General features: G+C 38.4%; 3 protein-coding genes across 5 annotated transcripts in view; 2 read left to right on the forward strand and 1 right to left on the reverse strand.

The window, feature by feature from the left end:
- Positions 1-4,566: 4,566 nt before the first annotated feature.
- The window catches only part of LOC137281531 (RCC1 and BTB domain-containing protein 1-like), a 102,532-nt gene continuing 84,106 nt past the window's right edge, over positions 4,567-22,992 (reverse strand). For 2 of the 3 annotated variants that reach the window (XM_067812815.1, XM_067812816.1), the window contains exon 15: positions 9,377-9,732. In XM_067812815.1, the coding sequence (XP_067668916.1) occupies positions 9,592-9,732 (141 nt within the window). In that variant the 3' untranslated portion in view covers positions 9,377-9,591. Of the gene's footprint in view, positions 9,733-22,992 lie in introns of all 3 variants that reach the window. The other variant, XM_067812814.1, reaches the window with a different exon arrangement.
- Positions 6,859-7,209, forward strand: LOC137280916 (serine-rich 25 kDa antigen protein-like). Its single transcript, XM_067812102.1, has one exon. The coding sequence runs from the start codon at positions 6,859-6,861 to the stop codon at positions 7,207-7,209; it is 351 nt and encodes a 116-aa protein (XP_067668203.1).
- LOC137280917 (uncharacterized) lies at positions 7,971-8,384 on the forward strand. Its single transcript, XM_067812103.1, has one exon. It carries the CDS (start codon positions 7,971-7,973, stop codon positions 8,382-8,384), a length of 414 nt encoding a protein of 137 aa, XP_067668204.1.

Below are 22,992 nucleotides of genomic sequence, written 5' to 3' on the forward strand. Positions count from 1 at the left end.
AATATGGATGTCATGTGACGGATGATTCCAACATACGTTGTTTTAGTTCGCTATTCACCTTCCAGTGTGTTTGACAGACTTATAACACTGAAAGGTTTTTAAGTTCTGCTCCAGTAAAGAGCACTACCACCAATTTCAGTCACAGTCAAACTTGTTGTCAAGGAAAAGCCAAAAACATTAAATTCAAAATTCCCAAACTAACAAAAGACACCAGTACACTGACAGACCTATCTATGCACCAAGTTTAGTGAAGAAATATTGAATCTTAAAAGGTTCACAGAAAGTCAAAATTCCTGTCTGTTTTCAACTGTTGGAATTTGATTTTTGCATATATGAACATGTTACAGCACCATCACGTCATGTGTGCTAAAGGAAAGCTAATGTCAGCTTATCTCCAATATGGCATCCATGCAATTAACTTAAACTAGAGGTATGAAGGGAAGCAGTGTTGTCAGTCACAGACTGACATCTTGAAGAGACTGTTTGTAATGAGTACAAAGCACTATCAAAATACCATAAAATAACAGCAATGCATGTACAGCTAAGAGGCACAATGACAACCAAACAATGGTTGTTTTCCAGGTAAAACAGCACTGCATAACTTGCATATATAGCATTGGTAACAACAGGGCTGCAATTTTTTTCATGCCCATCACATATACTCCACAGGGGTACAAATACATAAAACAATTATTGTCATCACTATTGTACCATCTTGTTCTATGGGTCGTATGGCCTTTATACAAATAAACCCTTCTTCTTCTTCTTATAAATGAAACCCCAAGATTAAAACTACTCATTTCGACATAGGTATACCTATGTCGACTGCCATAGTATTCATGTACATTTCTGGGGTTAGAGTATCTTGTTCATAGGTTTGTATAAACCTACAATCGTGACTACTGTTTTGAAAAATGAAAGCTTTACTGTCATTTAATCTTGTTAGCTGTTTACAACCAGTAGGTAGATTTGATATTTTAACTAGATGAAAACAAATCTAAATAGCACCTTCTACCTTGGAAGCAGGATAGGTGTCGAACCGCCCTATTTTATACTGGCAGGCTTCCAAAATGCTCCCTTAGCACTTATGAACAACACTAGGGCTAGGGTGAAAGAGTTATGTAACCTGTCAGAGGTTTTGTTGGTTGGTGAGAGTGAAGCATACAACGTTTTGGATATCTTTTAATCGCTCGGTATTAATTAAGCACACGTTTTTTCAAGAATGAACTTGGTGTTCCGCTTAAGACTAACCACAATTCTTTCATATGTAATGGTTAAAAGAGTCCAAAAGTGTGAGTTTATTCATTCCCCACAGGGCAAGTGACTTAAATTTAAGAATGTAACTTGTCCTAATTCACCACTCTTGCCCTGATTTCATGACATAATCATGATGACGTAGTTATGAAAGAATAAATCAACATGGTATTTGATGTTAATGCTTAGTGGACTATTGAGAAATGATAAATAACAACAAAGAAAGATAACTCTACTCTATCATCATTGTGAAATCTAAAGCTACATTTTGCACAGATAGGACATGAAATCCAAGTTTATTTGCAGTTTGCAACTGTAAGCAGAAATGACCTAGTAGCCTACTGGCATGTAAGATACCATTATATGATCTGACCATGACAAAGCAATAATACATGCAGGTGTTAATTTACAATAAACTTTGGATGAATGTAGTAATTATTGGTACCAACTTGCTCTCTTGGTGATCTTGCAACAGATGTTCAGTAACATGCCTCAAACATCCTAAAGACTTTATTATCCCTTTCCAGTTGTTTTCTACTAATATTTCATGAGACTTTGAAACAATTTTCAATTATCAGCTACTTCTTATTTGTTAAGATCTGATACAATTAAACGTTAGTTATTTTGTTGTTGTGAACAGTTTAAGTAAACTTAACCCCAGTGTTATTCTTTACACCCCTCCAGTGTAGGAATGTAACAAGTAACACTCACTGGAGCTAAGTGAGTAACACTGGGGTTAAATGAGTAACACTGGGGTTAAGTGAGTAACACTGGAGCTAAGTGAGAAACACTTGGGTTAAGTGAGTAACACTGGGGTTAAGTGAGTAACACTGGAGCTAAGTGATTAACACTGGGGTTAAGTGAGTAACACTGGAGCTAAGTGAGAAACACTTGGGTTAAGTGAGTAACACTAGAGTTAAGTGAGTAACACTGGGGTTAAGTGAGTAACACTGGAGCTAAGTGATTAACACTGGGGTTAAGTGAGTAACACTGAAGCTAAGTGAGTAACACTGGGGTTATGTGAGTAACACTGGGGTTAAGTGAGTAACATTGGAGCTAAGTGAGTAACACTGGGGTTAAGTGAGTAACATTGGAGCTAAGTGAGTAACATTGGGATTAAGTGAATAACACTGGAGCTAAGTGTGTAACACTGGGGTTAAGTGAGTAACTCTGGGGTTAAGTGAGTAACACTGGGGCTTAGTGAGTAACATTGGGGCTGAGTTTACCTGACTGTTGTTATGAACAGCTTAACATCTGACATCTGTCACTGGAGTTATATTTTCACAATGCCCTCTTCATTCACATTCATATGATAAGTAGAAGAAGAAGACAAGTATCCCCCATACTAGAAATATCCCACTTCCAATCTGACCGTGGTGCTGGCAACTAAGCAGCTGTCTTTGATTCACATATATAGACATAACATGTGTTCTGAGAGACCTTTACACTTTTACACAAAAACATCAATAGTGCTCCCATACTACATTGTATTCTATTAGCTGAATCAATGCCAAGGATTGATCAGTTAGTACTTTCGGAAGTCTACCTGGTGTTCATGTTACACTGTCCCATGAATGGTTGAACCTAATATGATTAGTTGCTTTCCACTCCTCTACTGAAGAAACATCATACACAAATCATTACATAAATTGAGAATAGTAATTACTGTTGGTCAATACTCCTCTAATAACCCAAATGAGGACACAGTATTTCAAATCCAGGCGTGGTCATTAAAAAAAGAGAAAAACTGTGCTCCAGAAATAACTGGGGTAATTTCCTATGCCTGGAGGTATTTAGGCCATATGAACTTTGCCTCTCTTTGCATTAAGGTTTCAACTGGAGAGAAGAAAACACTAATTGATTGAAAGCGTATGTACATACATTAAATTCTGTTAGATTATATTACTAATTATATATCAAACCAGCTAAATTTAAGAAACAAATACACATAGTAACCGAAGTCTCTGCAAAAACACAACAAATACCATAACAAAAATACTGCAGAGGTAAATTACCATGTCTTTGGATATAATTATAAAGTAATATTTTCATTGACCTAGTTTATTTCTTCTTTGCTCACCCAAAGCATTACAAAATAGTTTCTGACTGAGCACAGTACACAAAACAACAATTATACACAAGCATATCTATGAATTGGTAGAATATGGTACTTGGAATACTGGTACATACAAACAAGATTTTGTGGCAAAAAGTTGTCATTTCAAAATCTTCATCACTGCCACAAGACCTAGATGCCATACTTATGATTTAGGTGGGTATAATTTCATCTAGCATTTGTGGGCCACTTTGCTGTTACCAAAAGCTGGGGCACTTAGCAGGTGCCTTGTGTCTACTCCAGATCACCTCATATATATATAATGTGCAGGTCAGTTTAATGTCCGTATTTCTTTCCCATCAGATGTAACTGCTGTCCACTAGAACTGCTTGTGGTCTGGCACTGGCATTTTGCAGATTATTCAAGCAAATGACACAACGAGAGGACACAAAATATTGTCAGCCAGTCACTTTGTTCTGGTTATTGATGAATAACAACAACTGGTCAGCAAAAAGCTAATAATATTTTGTGACCTGTCAACTAATCTCAATGTGCAGATCAGTTTGCCTTTCATGAGTGGTATTACCATGAAACTACTGCCCAGTATACTGACCATGGTCAAGTTTTGTTGCCCTGGCAAACTGTTTGCTGCAATATTGCCAAAGGTGATTTCTGCCATCTGTGGATTAGATGCAAACCCTTAATTTGTAGATAAACATGATGTGAAAGCACTGACACACTGCAGGACCTCGTTGTTAACTGGGCTCCAATCTTCCTACACCCTCCAGAGGATGCCTAGCTTTCAGCCACCTAACCTTGCACACATTTCAAATAAGAGACAAATGGTACTGATGTATGGTATTCTCTCAGACCTGCCTACCCTACTTGCTTTCAAAGTGTATTCATGGTGCCTAAAAAGTGTATTTTGAGGTGTAAAAGTGTACAATCGCACAAGGAATACAATCTGGCTCCTCCAAGCATGTCTCCCAAATGCACAATATCAATGTCTGTACAGCAATATGTACAGTATACAAAATACACCAGATAGGCGGGTCTGTGGAGGTATTTTACAATTTATATTTCAATAACTGGCTTGCCATTAACATGAATTTCAAACAAAGGAACATTCAAACACAATGAACATCCAAACTAAATGCCTTTACAAGAATTATGATCAGTTCAGATTACACACCACTGAAAACTGTAGTCAAGTAGTGTAACGTGATCAACAGTAACAATAAACATGTTATCTTAAAAATGTAGCCATCTAAATCTCTGTATATGCAGCTTTGAAACATGTACACAAAGTACATACATTAACATTGATTCACATTATGGCACACTGATTACACACATTAACTAAAATCATGGACTTACACACAAAACATGGCTTTGCACACTGTTCATATTGAAAAAAAACAAGAACATGTTTCTGTGACCAATCCACAAACATCTACTGATGAAGTGACTTAAGTAACAAACAGAACTCATGCATTCATACACTCATAAATTGAACATACATGTACATATACAAAAATGATGACACTTCTCTATCAACTATCTTGCTCTCTACATATCAATCACACTTTCAAAGTTAATTCTTTTAAACCAAATAACTATTAATATATACTCTACTACCTGTATCAGCACAATAATCCTTCTGTAAAAAAGATTAAAATATTTCTGATGCTTTATCCTCACGCTGTACTGTTTAGCTGAATTACAAGAATATCTACAACCACCATTCATCTTAAGACACTAGTGAATGATTCATCAAAATACTGCATCAGCATATACAGACAAAGCTAAACAGCAACTACTGAAAAGAAGATCACAAGTACCAGACCAGAAATCTTTACATCTGTTACATTTCAAGGTTAACCTCCAGTTTGGGGAAAATGGTGCCTGTGTCTACACACAAAATCAAACCTTATATCTATCTTCCCTTCTGACCAAATGAGATGTTTCTTTGATAGTGTTGTTACAACAATACTCGTATGCTAATCTAGCTGAATGTGTCTATGCAGGATTTTTACGAAAAAGCAATGTGGCAGTGACCACAACTGTTTTGCAAAGCCATTTTGAATGACCTACATGTCACTAATGAACTCTGAACATAATTTTACCTTAAATGTAACAGTTGTGCACTTTAAAAATTCTTCAATGTTTTGGAAAAAAATCATAGATATAACTTGAACAGTTTCACATGCAATAATCATGTCTAATGCTCAGACAAACTGATTTCATCACATCTTGGTGCTAAGTGTCTGTTGGGTACAATAAAGGTCTCAGTGTCACACTGAGGACCTGGGTTTGATTCCCCACATGGGTACAATGTGTGAAGCCTATTTCTGTTGTTACCTGATGTGATATTGCTTGAATATTGCTAAAAACGGTGTAAAACCATACACAGTCTTTGTGATTAGATTGTCTGTCTTCAGACAAGCCCAACCTGTTTAAGTGAAGAAGCTTGCTCTACATTATAATCATAACCCCTGAAGAACTGAAATGGAAGTTAGATCGATTGATTTTCTTTAATTGAATTGTTCTTCCTTAATATGTATGGATAAATGTTAAAATAACAAAACTAATTCAGTACATAAATATTCTTGTTTGAAACATTATACCTATTCTATAAAAATAATCAATACTCAGATCATCAAGCTGTTGGTTCCTCAAACTCAAGACCACTTCCTTCATTCTCTCAACAAGGAGGAAATCAATATATGAATATTCCTTGCCCATAAAATGTAAAACTGTGAAAAAATACATTCAAATACATATTAACATCTTTGTGTGTAATATTATCATACCATATAGGCTCCAAGGATTAAAATGATATGACATTTAAGCCAGACAGACACCAAGAACCACCTAATCTATCTTCATGTTCCTGACCATGGGCCGGGTGTTTATGAACCATACAAGCTCAAACCTGATCAAACAAGAAGACAAAGTCATCAATATCCTCTTCAATGGCAAAATACGATTCATGAATATGTCAACAAGTTACGATTTTGTCAAATGCATAGAGCAAATTTGAAGGAGAGTATTGAAAGGATTTTAAGTTCTACTCCAGAAAGGAAGAAACAACAAACTTCAGCTGAAGCCAACATTGTCGCCATGGAAACACAAAAAATATTTCAATAAGAATACAAAAACAATCAAAAGTCACCAGTTCACCACTAGATATGCGTATGTACGAAATTTGGTGAAGAAACTCTGAATGGTTGAAAAGTTATGCTCCAGAAAAGAGCACTCCCACCAAACTGAGTCAGTCAAACTTGTTGCCATGGAAACATAAAAATGCTTAATTCAGAATTCCAAAACAACCAAAAAGTACCAGCACATTACCACCAGGACTGTGCCAAGCTTGGTGAAGAAATATTGAATGGTATTAAAGATCTGCTACAGAAAAGACAAAAGTGCACAGACACACACACACAGACAGAGTCCATTTTAATACCCTGCAAACTGAGTTGCCGGGGACAATAAAAACCTCCATTCCATCAGTAAACAGACCCTCTGACTACTCCAACAAGCCTGACATGAAGCCCAGCAGCCCTTCTGACTACGTCAACAAGTCTCACATGAAGCCCAGCAACCCCTCTGACTACTCCAACAAGCCGGATATGAAGCCCAGCAGCCCCTCTGACTACTCCAACAAGCCGGACATGAAGTTCAACAGCCCCTCTGACTACTCCAACAAGCCCGACATGAAGCCCAACAGCTCCTCTGACTACTCCAACGAGCCTGACATGAAGCCCAACAGCCCTTCTGACTACTCCAACAAGCCTGACATGAAGCCCAGCAGCCCTTCTGACTACTCCAACAAGCCTGACATGAAGCCCAGCAGCCCCTCTGACTACTCCAACAAACCTGTAACAAGCCGGACATGAAGCCCAGCAGTCCTTCTGACTACTCCAACAAGCCTGATATGAAGCCCAACAGTCCTTCTGACTACGCCAACAAGCCGGATATGAAGCCCAGCAGCCCCTCTGACTACTCCAACAAGCCGGACATGAAGCCCAGCAGCCCCTCTGACTACTCCAACAAGCCGGACATGAAGCCCAACAGCCCTTCTGACTACTCCAACAAGCCTGACTGGAAACCCAACAGCTCCTCTGACTACTCCAACAAGCCTGACATGGAAGCCCAACAGCTCCTCTGACTACTCCAACAAGCCTGACATGGAAGCCCAACAGCTCCTCTGACTACTCCAACAAGCCTGACATGGAAGCCCAACAGCCCTTCTGACTACTCCAACAAGCCTGACTGGAAACCCAACAGCTCCTCTGACTACTCCAACAAGCCTGACTGGAAACCCAACAGCTCCTCTGACTACTCCAACAAGCCTGACATGGAAGCCCAACAGCTCCTCTGACTACTCCAACAAGCCTGACTGGAAACCCAACAGCTCCTCTGACTACTCGAACAAGCCTGACTGGAAACCCAACAGCTCCTCTGACTACTCCAACAAGCCTGACATGGAAGCCCAACAGCTCCTCTGACTACTCCAACAAGCCTGACATGGAAGCCCAACAGCCCCTCTGACTACTCCAACAAGCCTGACATGGAAGTCCAGCAGCCCTTCTGACTACTCCAACAAGCCCCTCTGACTACTCCAACAAGCCCCTCTGACTACTCCAACAAGCCTGATATGAAGCCCAGCAGCTCTTCTGACAGCTCCTCTGATTACTCCAACAATCCTGACATGGAAGCCCACCACACCAACAAGCCTGACATGAAGTCCTGCATGCTGTCCCACTACACCAACAAGCCCAACATGAAGCCCTACATGCTGTCCCACCACACCAACAAGCCCAACATGAAGTCCTGCATGCTGTCTCACTACACCAACAAGCCAAATATGAAGCCCTGCATGCTGTCCCACCACACCAACAAGCCTGACATGGAAGCCCACCACACCAACAAGCCTGACATGAAGCCCTGCATGCTGTCCCACCACACCAACAAGCCCAACATGAAGTCCTGCATGCTGTCTTATCACACCAACAAGCTTGGCATCAATCACTGCAGCATGGTCTTTAGTCCTTTAACAAGATGCATGTAACCATGACATCCACATTTTAGTTAACTGAATATCATGACACTATGTGAAATACATACACATAGCATATTATATCTAAAATGTATTATTTGAATATTGTCTAAAATATGTTTTAAAATGTCTTATGCATAAAATTTATTATTTTCAAACAGCATGTAATCATTTTATGGAGCCCTTTATCAACCCTTCATAACTAGATATTTTAATATCTTCGGTTAGGTATATATTCATGAGGTTCTGGACATATCAATAAATTTATATGAACTGTTTGATCAAATGCATAAAAAAAACATATCAGTAAATAATTTTCTTATTTGCCATTCCAAACCTAGCACTTCATATTAAGAAAACAGTCCTGCTGTTTCACTATCCCTAAATAGCATCAGTTTGAATTCTATACAGAAGTAAATCACTACTCTGTCTAACCTGGATATAAGATCATATTCTTTGCATTCCTGTCTGTAGCTAGATACAAGTCCATAAACCCATGGTCCATAATTCAAATGCATCACCAAATTCCATTCAAACTACAGCTACAGATATATACAGATGACAAATTCTGCTGTCACATCCACCAGACATCCATTTTGCATAATGTGGTCCCAACATAGTTCTTTTCATTTTTAGGACATACTAAATCAAAAGTGAATCTGACAATTATACTTACATCTTCCACTGGTACTTTGGATCCCATAAAACTAATGGATTCCAATATATTATACACTCACAGTTTGAGTGCAGCTCTAATCTACCAGCAGATATGCAGTATTTATTCACAACAGAATGGAAATGCAAGTATGTAAGCACCCTTTATCAGCAGTCTTCTAGAGGGTAAGTTGTTTGGCACATTTACCTTCAATGGTTCATTCAGCACAGCTCACCCAAGAAGAACTGTAGCAACCAGTAATAATAAATAATAATAATTTGTATGGCATCCAATATCCATCCAATCAGTAAGTGGTTGCTCATGGTGTAAACAAATCAAAACTGCCAGGTATCACTGAATTTCAGTTTAATCTGGGGCTTTATCTGAGATCTGTTACATTAAAATTGTACAATATATGCAATTGGTTGCTACATCCAATCTTGATCATATCATCGAGTGTATGGCCTTCAGACTTCAGACAATCATGAGCTCAGTATTTAACAACAGCTTAAACTTTTCTGTAGTCACAGGACTCCAGCATGAAATGTGCAGTGCAACTTTAACTCAGTACTTGAAAGCTCCTGCCAGAGCTGCCTTTCTTATGAACTCTTTGACAACACACTCATCCAACTTGGTGAAAGCTTCAGTCTGGGTGACAGCCGTCATGTGGTTCAGAGCAAAGCGGAAGCAAAACTCCTCCAGTACCTAAAATTATAAAAAGACCATAAGTTACCCAGAGGACATACCAGCATTTTTACCTACAATATGGTCCTCAATATTCATATCAAAAGTATGTATCAAAGGGTTCATATCTACAGTATGTCCATAGTCCATAAACATGTCATGTACCACAGTTTTAACATCTACTGTATGTACTTCAGGTCAAATAATGACCTGAGGGTTCATATCAATGATATGAACCAGTTTTTACATCCACAGTATATGATCTGCGAAGGTGCGGGGAAGAACAGGCCTTCAGCAATCCATGCTTGCCATAAAAGGTGACTATGTTTGTTGTAAGAGGCAACTAATGGGATCGGGTGGTCAGGCTCTTTCCCAATTACGTAGATCAATGATCATGCTGTTGATCACTGGATTGTCTGGTCCAGACTCGATTACAGACCGACGTCATATAGCTGGAATGTTGCTGAGTGGCTGAATGGCTGAACGGCTAATACATGAATTTTGACATTACTGGTACTACTTTTATCACTCATTCAATTCATGATTTTCATTCGGAAGTTTACACACCTTCTGAGAGCATGTACAACGAAAACACTTCTATGGAATTTAATCAAATTTATTTCATTTAGTGTGGTTACACACGTTATTTTCAGTCGTATAATAACCCAATTTTCTGAAATAAAAATGAAAATATACAATCTAAATAAGTAAACAAATACTTCTAGTAGGTCTCTTGTAAATGTCAACAAGAGGACTGCACAGTACACACAGCATCAAAAAATGAGTGTTGCTCTTGTATCTTGATCACTGCCACTGTCAGCCACATCCACTTGCATCCTCCCGCACAAATGTAGGTTGTATTGTCACTGCCATGCCTCCCTTGGTTTCTTATGTCGCGGTCAAAAGTACTTCCCAGAGTTTGAATACAAAAGGCTTGAAATCATCTTCATTCAAGGTTGTAGGCTGTGTTTTCAGGCCCTATATTTGGTGGAGCCTTCAAGATAAACATCAAATCTCAACAAGTGGGAATTCCAAGATGAGCAGGCATCACTGGCATCCTGCACAAAGCGTCGCCGTGTTATTTACAGCAACTTATCCTCCGATGAGGAACATTAACTTCAACTATTTCAGACACAGTTGCCTGTTATTCACATTCATCTTTGCTGTTGTGTGTGCCGCTCCTAATTAAATGCTCCCTATTATCTTCTTCTTTGTGAATACCTCTCAACATGACGACCAGCCCAACAGTGATGGCCAACTCATCAGGCAAGATTTAGGTCACGTAGTCAACTTCAAAATGTTTACACTTCACAAGTGATGAATTACATTATTGTATATGAAACCAAATCCTCAGTTGAAAAGAATTATATTTTGATTTCGACTTGATTCTGTCTAAATTTGTTTATTTTTTTACCAGTTATAGGAAATGCATTGCTTCTACACAGTGTACATTTTCTTGGAGTGAAGTGAAAATCCAATCACCAATATGAAGTACTAATCTGCGTTGGGCAGTTCTATATAGGTAGTTGTCCAAGGGTGGTTTTAGGGTGTCTACCTCGACTGGTCCTCATTCTAACACCACCCTGTCTGATGGAAGGTTGATGAGGAAATCACGCTTTTGGATTCTTGAAGAACCGGGCAGCACTATTCTCATGTTGTCAAAACTCCATTTCAGTGTGTTTGTCAGATACTGTCTAGATGGTGTTTTCACAAGGGATAGTGGGACACCCTTACTATCAGTCTTATGGCCAAGAATGCATGCATGGTACATGTAGACCTGTATAACGTAAAGGTAACATCTTGCTGACTGTGGTATCAGCTGTAAGTGATTTCTGATCTATGTTCAAATGCCATTGGCTTGCAACTTTTATTCATCATTGTTTCTAATATAAAATCCACTTGGGGGGTTCCCTTAATTCTTGTGCCTAAGTATATCTACCATATATACCAGTGTTCATATCTACAACGTACACCAAAGTGTTATATCTAAAATGTATACCACAGTGCTATATTTACAGTACATACCATGGTGTTATATTTACATTATATACCACAGTGTTCATGTGTAGCGTTCAGATCTACAGTGTACACCACAGTGTTCATATCAACAATGTACACCAGTGTTCAGATCTACAGTGTACACCATAGTGTTTACATCTAGAGTATACACCTGGGTGTTCAGATCTACAGTGTACACCACAGTGTTCATATCTACAATGTACACCAGCGTTCAGATCTACAGTGTACACCACAGTGCTTACATCTACAGTATAGAGTCAGGCCGCGTTAATCCGGACACTTCTGTTTTTCATCAAAAACGTTCGGATAGTGAAACATACGGACTACTGAAACGAACTTTTATGAACACAACTACAGTAGGGTTACTTCCCTTTGACATGGCAACACAAAAACACAAGTTTCACATGACTTTATTACAATTTGTAGACATAATAACGTGAATATTCATACAATCAAAGCATACAATTATGTCTGGATAGATTATACATACACGTAACAAAACTCACTTGTGAGTAACAGTTCTGAATGCTGGAGCTTTTTTACTTCGGACCAGGCAGTTTTCTCAGTGCTTTACGGAGATTAAGCGTCTGTGGCCAGTCGGCACACTGGATGAAATGCTTGACGAGATATTTCTTGTAGTGGGCCTTGGAAGTTCTCATGTTCCCAGCATCCATTAGCTGAATGTGCGATGTGGTGTTTGGGGGCAAGAAATTAACTTTCACGTTGGTCAGTTTGACATTGGCACACTTGTGACTGGCAGCATTGTCACGAAGTAAGATCACGTGGCAACCACGTGATTGCATCTGTCTGTCGAATGATCGTAGCCAATCACAAAACATATCCGATGTCCGAAATTGTGCTCTTGCCGATAGAATGTCCGAATTCTTGACCAAAATGTTTACACATAAGATCAAAATTGGCTTTGGGGTTTTCTCTTCTTTTTTTTCAGTAATTTCATATCTTTTACGCCTAGGGGCGGGACTTGCCATTATGACTGACAAGCGTCAGGTGATCTCATTTTGACACGATCACTGTTTTATACAGGAAGTAAGCATGACAGGTATTACTCCAACTAACCAAAAGTGAGACCTACTAATTGATCAAAATCACAAACTAACGACATCTTCAACTCGCAAGTGTCGTTTAACAATTACCACAGAATGGGGCTCATGGTGTGAAGGGATTATCCAAACCATTTTGATGTACCGCCGGATTAATGAAGCAAAACTATGTGTAATTAGCTAATCTGTTACCGCTGATTAACGTTCGGATACGGAGAGTGAAGCACCGGATTACTGAATCAACAGGTAATGAGTTTACATAGTAAACAAGATTGGTTACAGCTAGCTATTGTTCAGATATCGCGGGAATCGGATTGTCGGGGTCCGGACTAACGCGGCCTGACTGTACACTAGTGTTCAGATCTACAGTGTACACCATAATGTTCATATCTACAATGTACACCAGTTTCCAGAATAAATGGACGTAGTTTATATACCTACATTATTTTCCAGAGTGTTTATAACTTTCACACTTTCCAGTGTTCACATCTACCATAATAACCATAAATTTAATGTCTACATTAGATAATTTCACAGAATAAGTACAGTGTGTATAGTTACACTATTGTAGTACATTATTCATACATATTTGTTTGTTGTGCACTGTGCAGGGGCAAACCTAATATCTAAGTATACATGTCAACCATTCACTATGCATGAAACTATTACAGGCCAAATGATTGAAAAGTATTATTCTGAATGCAACAAAATATTTATGGAAGCCAGTGGTTTTAATGTAAATGATACTGGTTTTTCTCCTGAACCAACCAACTTCTACAGCATGTTCAAAGTTTGCAACTCTGGCAACTCATGTTATGTCTAAACTCTTGTTGTTTGAACAGCCTGGACCACTCCTCCATGCTAAGCCCACTGAACCAATCTTATTACAATAACCAACACGAATGTGTCAAAAACAGGTTCCATCAAGAGAAGAAAATCCCCCAACTTGATGTGTGGCCATACTCTCTAAACATGGCTAGTATCAAGTCCAGAATCCTCTGTCAAGAGGAAGTCTAATCAATAGGGTATGAAGTTGACCTCTGTGAAATGTTCCATGCCGTACCACTCTTTACATAGTGTGGAATACCTCTTTTTGACAAACACTTCTGTGTTCAATATTTGATGAATATCAATCACAAATCACAGGCACTTTGACAGCTTCAGTGTCAATGATGAAACAAAAAGGTTTTCACTGTAAGAGACCTGAACATGTTAAATGCTGACTTTAAAGAATTCTGACTTTCTTTGATAAAGAGTTGTCCATTACTAATGGCAAGCATAATAATCTGAACTCTCAAGTATTCATTTTGGGACTGTATTAACTGGACCAACAGTCTTCGAGATATGCATATTATGAGCCATTTCTGCATGAGTGTTGACATATTATCTTTGCATATACACAAGCTTGATCAAATCAATTTTGGATAGCAAGAATGATAGATTTCAGCACCAATAGTTGAAATGGATTCAGGCACATCCAGCTTCCACAGTCCTGTTATGATCATGTTCATATATATTGCTCATCCTGTGAAAGTTGTGTTTGTAAACATTTGACAAACAGAAATCCAGTCTCTGATGTTGTCAGGAATTTGCTTGATAGTCCAAGATCCGAGTCAAAACATCCAGATAACAATCCTCCATAGGATAAACAATACCAGAAATTGTGTTAGAAATGTCCCAATGTACTTCTGGATGCACTTGCATGGAGGTTAAAACTTGTCCCAAAGTACTAGGAAGCCTAGCATTGCAAAGAAAGCTGGATGATAACATGAGTCTCCAAAACTTCCTTCTATGTTAAGGAGGTGATACAGCAACAGGTGTCCAACACCTGCAGACGCATTACCCAACAGATACATGACAACTGTCTCAACACACTAAAAGTCACCATGAAAAGGTAAAAAAGACTTTCAGCACGTTGAGGGTGATTTTGTATCTATATTACAGGAAACACGGCCACTGACACTAGTTAGTTATTTATTTGTGAATGACAACGCAACAGACATCAAAATAAAGGTAGCATATCTTCCATACTGTAACCCAGTGCATTTACTCTGATATAAAAATGACGTTACATGGGGACTGACACTGGTCGGTAGCTGAAATACATGCACAGCCACTGTGGGAAACTCCGCTAAGAAAAGTGAAATAACTCTGAAAGCATCATATGTCAAAAGCAAACTGTAACCAAGACCATACACCATTTCCAGAAAAAACAGCTTTTGACATGTGGTGGCCCCAATCTTACATGCAAAATGTGAGTCATTTGTTTGTTTCAAGGTTTGACGTAAGTGCACAAAGCCCATTGCATTGATCAGCTGACATTCATATACACACGGATTCCATGTTTAATATGGGATATTCCTCAAATCAGTTATCATAAATAAATGGGTAATCTTCAGCCTCAACTGCGAGTTCAAGCTCAAAGGCAATATTATAGTCAAATATTTTGTTACATATTCCTGTGTCTGAACAAACAGGTGCAAATTAAAATTCACCTTGCAACTGCTTGTTCACCAACTAACCAAATTCTAGAACGCCCATCAAACAAGGTTAATCAAGATGTTGTATCATGATGCTTTTATGCATAAATAAAAACGTCTCCTTTAAAAAGACACAACAATTTATCATTTTAATCATTCACACATGAAGAATTAATTTCAAAAGAATGTCAGAATTCACTCAACAAAGGCAAAACAAAGAGGAAGGAGTTTGGCACCTTCAATCCATCAAGATTCACTTAGTAAAGATATAAATTCAACTTCTATAAAAAACATAGATATGGATACGAAACACATTTTGATGAAGATGAGGTATCTCTATTGAATGGGAATGAAAAGTTTAGCTCAGTGTAAAATAAATTCTTCATAATAAATAAATTATTTTTGGAGACCAGTGCTGACAGAAACACTCATCCATTCCTCTTCTCTGCTGTCAGTCTGTGATGACAGGAAGTTGTTGACTTCACATAAAACAGACTTTAATGAAGATGACCAAATGTTTTTTGTTTACTAAGGCTTTCAGTTCTGATTGCAGATGTTTGGTGATACCAATGAAGACCACTTTTATGACTGGGAGATGGGATGATTATCATTTGGACTAACTGTTCTCATGTTTGTAAAGAAACATGGTCTTTTCCTATGTCTTCAGTGAGAAAACATGAAAAACAATTTAAAGTGGTACACATGAAGAGCTAGAAATATGATCACACCGATGTGTAAAGCAATACAGTCAAACCCCGTTGTGTCGAACTCGTCAGGTCCAAGGGGAAAGTTCGACTCATCCGAGTGTTCGACACATCCGCCAGTACTGAAAACACCAAGAACCAACACGGCCCCGGTGCTTAACACATCGTTATTTTGCAGTAGGATACACATACGAACAATATATCTTTGCAATAAACGTTTATGGCAGTATTGATCTTTAAATTACAACATATACAAATGTAAATCAATTCAATCACTTTATTCGTCATGGCAAATATGCAAATATGCATACAAAAAGATAAGAACAAGAATAATTTAACAAACTCACAAGCGATTCCATTTAGTTGACAGCACTAATTCATTTTCAGTTGGTATAAAAGTTGTATAGTTCATACAAACGAAATAATAATGTACATATGTGTACATGTGGGGCATTTATCTCTTAAAAAAATCTGAAATTACAGTCTGTTTGGTGTTTGGGCATGGCATCACATCCCCCGGGCTGATCGGGTCCTTCGCTGAATTGCTCTGCCATGTTACTAACCGTACTGGTTAAAAAAAATTGATCCTACACCTTAAATACTAAACCAAAAACAAAACATCAATTTAGATAATCCAACTCCGTTTTCCTCACTTGTCATTTTGTATTTTCAAGGAAATCACATGACCGCTAACATAGACTGTCACATGACAACAACATGCGCCATTGTTTGTTTAGAGATATCCTGTCGGTCCCTGATCAACGTGTCACTGGTAACAACTTAATTATGGTTAATTGTTTGAGCAAAGTTCATTTGGTAAGTGTGCTGACAATGTGTGTATAGATGCGTAGTTAAACATGTCACTTGATTGTTAAGTCCGTTAATCGTTACTTTTGATCTTTAGGTAGCACGTTTATGAGGATGACTTCCGATTGCACGACTGAAGTTTTCAGTTGCAACAACCAGCTTTGACAGTTCGAGACAAAAGGGTAAATTTGTACTTGTTAGAGCCTTTGGGGACCCTAACATGAGTTCGACACAACCGGGAATTCGACACATCTAGTTCGACACATCAGGGTAAAAATAATGATAAATATAAGGAAATCGGCAGGGACCGAGATGTCAGTTCGACACATCCGAGAATTCGTCTCTACCGAGTTCGAGACAATGGGGTTCGACTGTACATCTCTCTGTTACTGCTGTACGGCATATGTATCAAATTAGACATAACAATGCATAAAGCCATAAGTTAGGTTTGCATTGGACCCATCCAGTCTTACTTCAGAAAGAGGTAGGTGTTGTTCTTGCATATATTTTTTTAAAGTGTCAGACCTATAAATTTGTCTGGATTTCCCCCAAATCTGAGTCGTACTGTCAGCTAACTGTCACAGTTGCGACCACTACCTTTGCTGACACTGGCAAGCTTGGTCATAACGGAGGCCTAGCTGATTGGCTTCTGTGAGACTGCGGTGCCAGCTAAGGGTGGTAATAAAACTATACATACAGATGTCGTCTACCTACCACAACTGTAAACTATTTACGAAATATGACCCATAGTCAGAGACATGGACATATATACCCAAGGGAAATGGATTGGCCCACAGGGCTGGCTATAAAATAGAGTTGTAAGCCCACCATGTAACTGGCAAGCAGTGGGCCGCCAGGCAGTTCCTATTTCATACACTGCCATACTATGTCCTCCTTTGGTTAAACAAAATTATTCTGATAGTTTGTTACAAAAGAAGCAGTTTTTAAATTGTCTAAATAGAAAAAGTAATAACCACATGATAATCAAAAAGGAAAAATCATATCCTAACAATTTTATCACATGACATTGATGCCAAACAAGTAAGCATGTTTTCCACAATAAGATACACTGTAAAACTATCCTTTTGTCTATCTATTTGGGATATTATTCAAGTGGTAAAACCAGTCTTTTTATGTTCTGTCAAAAGGGTGTCAAATTCTGAATAACAAACAAATATCATTTATAATTTGAAGGAAACTGACTGAGATACATACTCATCACATGACAATGTAGCCTTTCTCTGAGGTTGCCAGTTACAGCAAGTGTTTGCCATTAATATGGCAATGTCCACCACTGCTAAAGAAGAACGAAATATTTACAACATATTTGCTACTTTTTTTGTTCACATACAATGTACCTGAAATGACTGTAAAAACACTGAAACCATTAGGTGCAATGTCTTATGAGATATCATGTTTACATAGGTTTGAAAAGTGGTCAAAGTGTTGTAGTGACCTTAAAGATTAGGTCAACGTCACCAAAACAACTGATGTCTGCATAATCCCCCAGTGTTGGCTGTCACCAAATTTGAAGACATTGGGTACCACAGTTCATGAGATATTGCTTTAAAATGCGTTTGAAAAGTGTCATGGTGAGCTTAAGATGTCAAATTGAAAGAATCACCACACAATACCCTTTTGGATTGACGCCATCTTAAAGAATATATAAAATTCTACATATTTGAGAAATAAGTAGACCTATTGCCTGCGATGTGATTGTCTTGCAACCTTCACTTCTCAGATTTTATGCCATAAAAGGCGACTATGCTTGTCGTAAGAGGCGACTAATAGGATCTGGTGGTCTGGCTCACTGACTTGGTTGACACGTCATTGGTTCCCAATTGCGCAGATCGATACTGTTGTTGATCAATGGATTGTCTGGTCCAGACTCGATTATTTACAGACTGCCGCCATATAGCTGGAATATTGCTAAGTGCGGTGTAAAACTCACTCACTCACTCACTCTCAGATGTTATGAAAATGCAAATGCTTCATCTAAGGGGTTAAATTCTTTTTTTACAAGGTCAGTTACAATATTGCATGGACACAGTATCCCATGTCATCACATATGAGTCCAAGTTTACAATGCACTCGATATTAATACAATAAATCATACATTTCTTTTCACCAGAGACAATATATGAATATGGTCTGTTTTCTTGTAATTGCTCCAAATGAAAAGTATCTACAACATTTCTCATATGTCACTGTTTTTTCATTATGATGTGTAATTATTACAAATGATTCAATTACAAAATATGTTCGTCTAGCAACACTAATACATTTTCAAATTTCAAAGCAGCACCCAGGTCCTGGCAGAGGGAAAGCTGATATAGCTCTCTGATTTAGAATTTGGTTTGTCACCATTGGTTGAAATAATGCTGATGTGATGATAAACTTTAACTCATTCAGCAAAGTCAGAACTAATGAAACTATGTGGATGAATCAGTCTGTCTACTCTCAATATGGCACTACAATGGCAAACATCATTATAGTTGAAGCAGCAGTAGTATTCAAGGACATGGTATGGACTGGGTAAAATTAGACCTGTCACCTTCTTCCCTCTTTTTCAATCAAAGACAGGATTTTACACACTAAAGAAAATCCCATCTCTCCCTTCCACTCCACTCTCCCTTTCTCACTCCCCAACCACAACAGTTCCAAGACTTGACCTCCTGTCACTGGGCACAGGGATACTAATAAACCCTGATAACTAATGCATCATATCTTCTTCCACACCCTTCTAAAACAACTAAAAGAAGTCAACAGGTTTTGATTGACAACTGCATGGCACCCCTTCTGATTTGCATGCTTGGGTTTGCATCAATCTGTCTATAGGTAAGGAAATCACTAATGAATTGCAACTCTACCGTGTATAAATTGGTCCAACTCCCAAATGGCTTCCCCATATCCATGGGTAATAACGGACTGTCAATTTGGTGGCTGGTAGTCTGGATCTGGAAAGTTCACCTTACGCATTTTTCTAAACCATACTTTTTGTCAGAGCGTTACTCTACACTTGTACTGTTTCACCCAAAGTGGAGCATTTCCAAGTGGAAATAATATTGTGACAGATGGCCAAATAAGCATGGTAAGAAACTATTGCCAACTGTATTATGCACCAAAGCTCTGTGAGCTTTATCAGTTAGGTTCATTCAAATTTTTATGAGGTGAAAAAGCTTACTTTGAAGGATAATGAGTTGATCACCAAAACAATAGAGGCAAACTTGGCAGTTCACAAAATGGAGCAATGATATTTATGCTGTGATGGACCTTGGAATCTTCTGATAAAAGACGTTAACGCCTTCGTCTTGAAATATCAGGAATTTTGTGTGGTGTCAATACGCTGATGACACCCAGCTGTCCACAGTCTTCAAGTCACAACCAGGAGAAGCAGCAGCTGCCGCTGAGTGTGTCACCTCATGTTGTGCCCGTATCAAGAACTGGATGAATGTTAACAGATTGAGACTGAATGACAGTAAGACAGAGTGCATCCAATATTGGCAATATACGTAAATTTCTAAGTGAAGTTTCTGCAGCTACCCTGGCACTTTCTCTTGTGATCTTGAGAACTGATTACTGCAATGGACTGCTCACCAACACTCCAAAGTCAGCCATAAACAAACCCTAACGCATACAAAATACAGCTGCCAGGATTGTGTCTTTCTCCAGTAAGTGTGATCACATAACCTCAATCCTTCATACCCTCCACTGGTTTCCAGTACAACAAAGGATAAGCTGTAAGACCCTGTGCTTCGTGTACCAGTGTCTGTCGGGGGATGCCCCCGAGTATCTCCATGCCTGTATTGTACCATATATCCTGGCTTGATCTTTGAGATCAGAGTACAAAAATTTACTGACTATCCTACTTACCAAAACAGTTTCCTATGGACAGAGATCCTTTTCATTTGCAGCTGTGACTGAGTGGAATCAGTTACCAAAATACATTAAAGACTGTGACACTTTCTCTCTGTTTAAATCCTGACTCAAAACACATCTGTATAAGCAAGCATTCTGTGATGAGTCAAGTTAGTGAACCCTTGGACTGTGCGCTTAGAACATGAAATATTCATGGAGTCATGCGCAATATAAATAAACTATTATTATTATTATTATTATTAACTTTTATTAGAAACAGTGGATACAAAACCAAAGCATGTATGTTCATGAAATCACAAAGTCTTGGAGAAAAATAATGATTCCTGGACTATCCATGGGAGTAAAATGTTCAATACATTTCAGATTTCTGTGCGCCCATGCCACAAGAGTGGCCAAGGAGTGTGCCAAGGAAATGCAGTGTGTGTTTGATAAGATAAGTTGGGTGTAAGTTAAGGGTTTTGATTAGTGAATGTAGCCGATTTCATTGGGCAATGTCAAGCAACTTGTGTATTCTGAGATGAGGGTTTATCTAGCTTTGCATCAGTTAAACGGGAGCGCAAATTCAGAGGTTAATTTTAGACAATATGGCTGTTCTCACAGGAATATATGGGTACTTTCAGATATGCCATTCAGGTACTTAAATTCAAACAGGTCTCTGAATTATGGCTAAAAGTTCAGTCACATTTTTTGAACTTCCAGCTCATTTCCAGCTACAATTAATACTGAGAAGTATGTTTGTGCAGTTCTTCTGTTGTCAGGAAGGGGTTCTTGCCTTCATTTCAGAAGGTTCTGTGTTTTGGTGACATGGGCATTTCAGTCTCTGCTGTGGAGGACTTCCTGACAATTTTGGGAGAGTTTTCTGTTAATATGGGTAGTTACATTTGAGGAACTGTCCATGTGCTTGTTCTTGTTCTGTGGCAAACAAGATGTCCCAGAAGACTTCAAACAAGAATGATGCCATTTCATCCTGGTAGTGCTTCCATCTTTCATTTCAAGATGCAGAGTAACAATTTCAAAATTCAGCAACCCCCTTGAGTAGGACTATTTGCCAAGAATCCTGTTTGTGTTTACTTCCAAATGATGTTTTTGTGAAATATTGGACAAAAAGAAGTTTCTGTAGAAGATGAGTCAAAATGAATGTAAACAAAACCTTTGATAACATTGTAACATATTTTTTCTGGTCTAGTCTGTGTAAGAATGTGTCATAGTTTGTCAGACTTGTCATGCATGTCTGGTGTCAGAAAAAACTATGAGTAAAATACTCCTGCCTCTTTGAAGCCTGTACCAGCACCTGAAGAGCCATTCAGTCAGTACATTATTGATTATGTCCATTGCCTAAAAGCTAGTCTGGTAATCAGTATTTGTTGACAGTTCTGTGCGCTGAAACCAGATTCCCAGAAGTCTACTAAGGAATATTACAATGCCGGTTATCACTAGCGCTGGGATCAAGTTTTTCAAAATGAATGGCTTACCAAAAGAAGTTCAGGATCATCAAGGGTAGAATGTCTGGGTTGTGTCAGCAAGGCCTGTACAAGTATGGATTACCCTTGTGAAATCTGGCTCCTCTGATCGTAAGTCATAAGAGAGTATTGAAGAGACTTTATCAGACTGTCAGCTGCCTGAAGTCCATGTTAATTAGTCGTTTAGAGGATTAATGAATCATTCAAAAGAACAACGGCTTAAAAATCAATCAGCTTTGAATTTACTGAACTATGTGTCTACTTTTTTGATTTGTCGTGTAAGATCACTGATATTGCAAGGAAATGTTAATGAAATGTTAACGTTATACCAGGACAAAATGAAACCAACAGTAACATAAAGGGTGTCATCACAGAAATCCCATACTTCCCACTCTGGTTTTGTACACAGTTAGTACACAACCCTATGTTAAAGAACCCAAGAATCTTTTGGTACCTGACAAGATGCTGAGCACATGAATACATACAAAAACACCTAGTTGCGGGTTCAGCAATGTGCAGTTGATTTGTACCATGACTACATGTCCCAGTCCACCAGCTGTGAGAAAGCCATATTAACTCACTCCAAAATGGAGTGGAGACTGAAAATGATGAAGAGCCATTCAAATTGTCATCCAGTGATTGAGGATAGAACCCCATACCTTTGAGCAGCTGGGCTGAGGTGGATATAGGAGCAATATAAATATCTTTGAAAATAATAAATAATAACATGCATTGTCACTAATGTGACATAATCCCACCCACAAATTATCAACTCAAGCTTAAAAAGTTATTAAACCCCACCCGCAAATTATCTAATCAAACATAAAAAGTGATGTTATACGTCAACAAAAACATGACCATTAAACTTCTT

This window comes from Haliotis asinina, chromosome 4 (assembly GCF_037392515.1).
Source record: "Haliotis asinina isolate JCU_RB_2024 chromosome 4, JCU_Hal_asi_v2, whole genome shotgun sequence".
In the NCBI taxonomy this organism is placed as follows: domain Eukaryota; kingdom Metazoa; phylum Mollusca; class Gastropoda; order Lepetellida; family Haliotidae; genus Haliotis; species Haliotis asinina.